This window comes from Zootoca vivipara, chromosome 13, assembly GCF_963506605.1.
Source record: "Zootoca vivipara chromosome 13, rZooViv1.1, whole genome shotgun sequence".
Classification (NCBI taxonomy): Eukaryota; Metazoa; Chordata; class Lepidosauria; order Squamata; family Lacertidae; genus Zootoca; species Zootoca vivipara.
In genome coordinates, this window is record NC_083288.1 from 29,298,104 (window position 1) to 29,305,200 (window position 7,097).

The following is a 7,097-nucleotide window of genomic DNA, read 5'->3' on the forward strand; positions in this document are numbered from 1 at the left end:
ATGGAGAAGAACAGCACAGCAGTAACAGAATTTGTCCTCCTGGGCTTTTCTCAGAATCCCAGAATACAGTCCCTTCTCTTCTTCCTTTTCCTCACCGTCTACAGCACAACTTGGTTGGGGAATCTCACCATTATAGTCACTGTGATCACCACCCCCAGCCTGCATACGCCCATGTACTTTTTGCTAGCTAACTTGGCTGTCGTAGACATCAGTGAATCAACAGTCACATCACTGAAAATATTATGGGACCTCTTCTCCCATACTCATACCATCTCCTACAATTGGTGTATTGCACAGATCTTCTTCTTCCATTTAACTGGGGGTGCTGTGGACTTCTTACTTGTGGCGATGGCTGTCGACCGGTACATAGCCATCTACGAACCACTGAGATATTTAGTTATCATGAACAGGGGAGTTTGTATAGGTTTGGTAGCTGGGTCGTGGTTGGGGGGCTTTGCTCACTCCATTCATTAGATGCACCAGGTCCTTAATTTTGTTACTTTGGGAAGTTCAGATGTGGGAATGGGAGTAGTTGTGTTTTAGCCTGTGAACAAGACTGGATTAACTATTTAAAAAAATTAGCACCAAAGAGATGGGGGGTGGGTCCCCACAGAAATCATGTAAGATTAATTCTGAAGATATGATCAAAAACTATGCAATTATAAAAAGCAGAAGACTATACAAAACCAAACATCATTTTCCATCATACGGTAGGTGTCGTCTCATTATATATATATATATATATATATATATATATATATATATATATATAATTGTGTGGTTTATTATTGTTTATATGTTGACTTAGATATACCGGGGCACCAACATTTTTTAAAGTGCTTAGGGCCTCTAATGGTCTTAATGTGGCACTACCTGGGGACCCTCTTATATATGGGGTTCCAACTTGAATAAAATATTGTGGGGCCCCAGGCAAGCCCTGCCATGCATAATCAATCACATGATACAGTGCAGACACTATTTTAATGGGAATGCCCCTTTAATTTTGTGGGGGTCAAGCCCCCTCAAATATTTTATTGTGGGGGGTGAAGCCCCTGTGGCCACTAGCAGTTGGGTCCTATGACACACAGACACAAAAATACTGTAAGAAAAGGAAGAAAATGAATGGGAGATCATACAAAACATCAATATATCATCTAACATAACATTTATGGGGGGGAGAACTAACACACCCGCCATATAAGTGGTAAAAAATAACAAACAACATTAACGTCCTCACCTTCTTGGTGTGGCCTAGGGGTGGGATGAAGGCTGGATAGTGACACCTCCAGTTCTTACATCAGGGGTTTTGTTGCCCTAAGCTAGCTAAAGTTTTTTTCCCCCAGGATCTGGTTTGCTCCCGAATCAACAATGTTTCCTCTGCAGCAGTGTTTATGGTATAAATAAAAAAAGTGACCCTAGTTTGACCTTTATTTATTTATTTTTGTGTTATTTACTATTTCTGTGATATCTTCAAAGCAGCAAGAAAGGTTAATATCCTATCCTATATAATAATGTCCAAGTTTTCCCTGCGTCCAAGCTGTCCCGTGTGTCCCTGGGTCACTGCGCATGTGCGCTAGGGATACAGGGATTGGACAGCAGAGACTGCGCGCGCGCACTCTCCCCCCCTCTGCCTCCTCCAACCGCCGCTCCCGCCGGACACCGCCTCACTGCAGGGCACGTCAGGGAAGCGAGGGTGGAGGCCGGCGAAAGCCTCCTCACAACCCTCCCTGGCCCGTGAGAGGAGCAGCGGTTGGAGGAGGCAGGGGGGGGGGGAAGAGTGCACGCGTCCTTCCTGTCGGCGGCTGGGGGAGAGGAAGGAAGGAGGAGAAAGCAGCGCTTTCTCCTCCTCCGTACCTGTCCCCCTGCCGCTGACAGCAAGGACGGGTACCAGGGTTCGGAGAAGCGCTGCGCAAGCGCTTCTCCGAACCCTGGGATGTCTGCTTCCTGTCAGCGGCTGCGAGAGAGGAACGGAGAAGGAGAAAGCAGCACTTTCTCCTCCTCCGTTCCTGTCCCCCTGCCGCTGACAGCAAGGACGAGTCCCAGGGTTCGGAGAAGCGCTGCGCAAGCGCTTCTCCTAACCCTGGGATGTCTGCTTCCTGTCGGCGGCTGCGGGAGAGGAACGGAGGAGGAGAAAGCAGCGCTTTCTCCTCCTCCGTTCCTGTCCCCCTGCCGCCGACAGCAAGGACAGGTCCCAGGGTTTGAAGAAGCGCTGCACAAGCGCTTCTCCGAACCCCAGGATGTTCTAGCGCCCGTTATTAAACGGGCTGAAAACCACTAGCAGCAAGAAAGGTTAATATCACTGTCACATCACTGAAAATATTATGGGACCTCTTCTCCCATACTCATACCATCTCCTACAATTGGTGAATTGCACAGATCTTCTTCTTCCATTTAACTGGGGGTGCTGTGGACTTCTTACTTGTGGCGATGGCTGTCGGCCGGTACATAGCCATCTACGAACCACTGAGATATTTAGTTATCATGAACAGAGGAGTTTGTATAGGTTTGGTAGCTGGGTCATGGATCGGTGGCTTTGCTCACTCCATCGTCCAGATTGGAATTCTCATTCAGCTGCCTTTCTGCCAATCCAACATCCTGGATAATTTCTTCTGTGACATTCCACAGCTCATCAAACTGGCATGTGCTGATACTTATATCCCAGAGTTGCTGATGGTTTGCAACAGTGGACTGCTCCTCACCTTGTTCTTCTTCATCTTGCTTGTGTCATACACTATCATCTTGGTGAAGATTAGAGCCCATATCACAGAAGGGAAGCACAAAGCTCTTTCCACCTGTGCGGCACAAATCATGGTCATGAGCTTAAACTTTGTTCCAGCAATGTTTATTTATGAGCAGCCTTTCAAGGTATTTCCAGGAGACAAGGTTGCCTCAGTGCTCTTCAGTCTTTTTACACCAATGCTGAACCCAATGATCTTTACGCTGCGTAATACTGAGATGAAAAACACAATTAGAAAGCTCACAAGAAATTTTCTGCTTTCTGGAAGGACAAAACCATCACTTTGTGTTCATGAAAGAGAGACATAGAACTTAAGCACCTTTCTTAAAATGTTTTCCTAAAAGTATATACTGCATTTTTAAAATTTATTTTGCGTTCTATTCCCATTCATATGATGTTGACTTCAATCACCCCCAGGAGCTCTCTCTCTCTCTCTCTCTCTGTGTCCATGCCCTTAAAGGCCTGTTCTACTGCCTATTCCACCTAAGTAATGGGCTGTGAGCCAAATTGGCAGCCTGTCCAGGCTGCTACAGCCTATGTGATGTTCCTGCATCACTCATATGTTTTATGCATGGGGCTGGGGCAGACATCCGTGTTTCAGAGCTGGGCATCCACACCTCGCCCTCTTCTCATTGCAGAAGCAGCTGCCTGTCTGAGCTATCAATGTGACTTGCTGGTTGTTTTGGGTCCGAGTAGGAATTTTTTGTTGATCCACCTTGTTTGTGGGTTGTTGTTTTTTCCCGCCTACTCCATACTGATTAATTGGGTGCTGGGCATTAGATGGTCTGGGGTGCTATTAGTTTAGGGTTGCTATTGCAAAATCTTGGCTTTTAAAGGAAAATTATCATCATCATAATCAAAAACAAAAAACCACTTCCAATATGGGCTGCCTAAGACTTCCCAGATGTTTTAGCTGCTTTTCCAAAATTCTGCCCGACGATATTTCCGATCTTTGAATCCCAGCTATATCCAGGAAATTCTGAACCTACAGCAGCCCTATATTGATTAGACGAACCAGGTCTTTAATTTGGTCACTTTGGGAAGTTCAGGTGTGGGAGGGGAGTAGTTGTGTTATAGCCTGTGGACAAAGCTGGATTAACTATTAAGCAAAATTACCACCAAGATAATAGAAATGATGTAAGATTAGTTCTGGGGATCAGATCAAAAACTTTGCAATTATAAAAAGCAGAAGACTATACAAAACCAAACATCATTTTCCATCATACGGTAGGTGTTGCTTCATTTCAAAAAATAAAACTTTATTGTGTGGTTTATTATTGTTTATATGTTGACTTAGATATACCGGGGGCATCAACATTTTTTAAAGTGCTTAGGGCCTCTAATGGTCTTAATGTGGCACTACCTGGGGACCCTCTTATATATAGGGTTCCAACTTGGATAAAATATTGTGGCGGCCCAGGCAAGCCCTGCCATGCATAATCGATCACATGATACAGTTCACACACACTATTTGAATGGGAATGTCCATTAACTTTGTGGGCGTCTAGCCCATCAAATATTTTATTGTGGGGGGTGAAACCCCCATGGTCACTAGCCGTTGGGTCCTATGACACACAGAGACAAAAATACCATAAGAGAAGGAGGAAAACGAATGGGAGATCATACAAAACATCAATATATCATCTAACATAACATTTATGGGGGTGGGGAACCAACACACTCGCCATATAAGTGGTAAAAAATAATAAGGCTGGATAGTGACACCTCCAGTTCTTGCATTAGGGGTTTTGTTGCCCTAAGCTAGCTAAAGTTTTTTTTTTCCCAGGTTCTGGTTTGCTCCCGAACCAATAATGTTTCCTCTGCAGCAATTTTTATGGTATAAATAAATAAAGTGACTCTAGTTCGACTTATATGTATGTATGTATGTATTTATGTGTTGTTTACTATTTCTGTGATATCTTCCAAGCAGCAAGAAACGTTAATGTGCTTAATAATTATTGACATTTATTTGATTGGATTGGAAAACGTCCCCTGGACTTCATGCATGAATGGCTAAATAAACTTAAAATATCATCTTTCTGAAAATCGAACTAACCATGTGATGTTTTTATGTCAGATTTAGTGGATCTGAATCAATATTGCATATTGTATATACATGATGATAAAACCCCTTCTGCCGTAAAAGGAGTTGGGGTTTTGGGCGCCACAAGGCCCTCACGTTCTGGGGAATGGTTGCCATCCCCCCCCCAGCCCATTGGCTAGCTCCCGGATGGGTGCTCCCTTGGCGCGTCCAATCCGGACGTTCCAAGGGGAGCGTGGCTCACTGATTTAAGCATGCGCGGCCGGGAGTCTGCCTCTCTTTTCTGGACCCCCCAGCCACTTCGTTTTCCCGCCCACCCTCTCTTTAGGCTTTTGACATTACTATGGACCTCGTTTGGTCGCTGTTGAGGGGCCTGGTAGGAATTTTCCCACTTGGCAAATTGGCTCTGGCCTGGTGGTTTTCGCCTACCTCGTAGCTACTTGTCACAACTTTGGTTTTTTGGCCAAAGGCATTGGATTATCTCTGAAAGGTTACAGATTGGGGGGGGGGGAGGTTGCTGCCATCACCTCCCCAAAAATGTGGAAGGGAACTCCTTAAGGGAGTCTGGGGGCCTGGCCATGTCTGAAGCTGTGGTAGGTGAGGGTCTAAGGCACACCCCCTAGTGGTGGCTCCAGCGTGAGTTCCTAGTTGATCTGCATCGCAGGGCTCACCCAACGGTGGTTAACCCTTCACAGACTGCCAGCAGAGCGGGCTGGAGTTGGGTATAGACGGTTAGATCCAATGCCTAAGCCAATACCTCTGAACACCCGTAATCAATAAAGTTGTGGCCTTTTACGCCCATTAACGTTATGCAATGTGTCCTGTGTCTTTATTTATTCTGGGAGGGATTGGGGTATCGCCACACAACACTAATTTCCAAAAGGATGACACCATCGCTATTACTGGGAAAACCAGCCAGATGGGCGGGTTATAAATAACAAAATATTATTAAATTATTATGTGTTCATCAGAGAGGTCAATAGAGAGCTCTGCAAGCTGCACTGTCGTGTTACTAATATAGTTTCTCCAATCATTATTATTATTTGTAGAGTTCCAAACCACTGTATGTCTAAATCAAAAACACTCCTGTTGCTTCTGGAAATTATTTTGCATAGGTTTCTACTTTGACTTTATCAAATCGGTTTGCACATCTTATTAACATTATATTTTTACAAAATCACATTCATTTTGTTTTATTTATTTTTAGGGTCCCAAGTCCCTGCATGTGTGGGTGAAGAACAGTTATGTTGGCATCAGGAGTATTTATTTATTTTTATAAATAAAGTGAAGTGGGTATATGATAAGCCAAGTATCTCTGAACACCTTGTTCTCATCAAATGAATGACCAAAATTAAATATTAAATAACAACTCAAGGGGAGAAGAGCTGAGTGCAACCATAAACATATTTTTTTTCAACATTTAGAATATTGTCCAATTTTCTTTTACCATAATTGACCCACCAACACCTTCAGAAATTTTCAAGTGGTTAGAGAGGCAGAATTTGGGGACCACTGTGCAAGCAGACATTCTAATCACATGCATCATAGGCTTGCCATATTTCAAAAAGTATGATTCCTGACACCCTCAAACATACAAAAAAGCATCACACACACCCAACGTCTACTAGAGCCGATTATTCTTCTAGCACGGAAAGAATGGGAGATTCCTTGTTGAGCCCCCCCCCCTTGCATTGGGAAGGTGGAACTGAGGAGGTAGGTTCCTTTGGACCTGCTCCTGAGCAAATACCACTGGCCATTTTAGATGAGCTCCTCGCCTCATGCTCTGTGTCCTGGAAAGAGGAGCTATTGTCCTCCTCGAGGCAGCAGTTGTGGCAGATCTGAGAAGATAATGTAGCAGCTCTTGAGGGGGGAAGAAGGCAGGGCAGGATAACTGAGTCGTCTTTATTTTCCTCCCTGGACAGCTGCTGGGTGCTCAGGGCTGCTCTTGCCCTCTTTCCTCCACACTTCCCTACTCTTCCGTTGGAGCTGCTGCACGTGGAGAGAAGGGAGGCATGAGCGAACTTTGGGTCTCTCACGTAAGGGGGGGGGTATTCATTCTGCTGCTCAGTGGAAAAAACAACAACAGAAAACCTTAAAGAAATAAATTGGTTGTCATATGGCAGGAAATTCCAGACACCTCTTAAAATTCAAAATTCCCCCCAGGATTCTATTTTAGATCTCTGATTTCCTGGCATGTCTGGAATTTTCTGGGCATATGGCAAGCCTAATGCACCAGAGATTTCTTAAGCCATACAAGCATATCTCTGTGTGTGCGCGCACACACACACACACACACACACACACACACACACAGCATCC

At 44.6% G+C, this 7,097-nt stretch overlaps 1 protein-coding gene across 1 annotated transcript; it reads left to right on the plus strand.

Annotated features, from left to right (window-relative positions):
* On the plus strand, positions 1 to 3,045 carry LOC118077875 (olfactory receptor 4D1-like). Its single transcript, XM_060281149.1, has 2 exons — positions 1 to 424; positions 2,504 to 3,045. The coding sequence occupies exons 1-2, from the start codon at positions 1 to 3 to the stop codon at positions 3,043 to 3,045; spliced, it is 966 nt and encodes a 321-aa protein (XP_060137132.1).
* Positions 3,046 to 7,097: the final 4,052 nt, after the last annotated feature.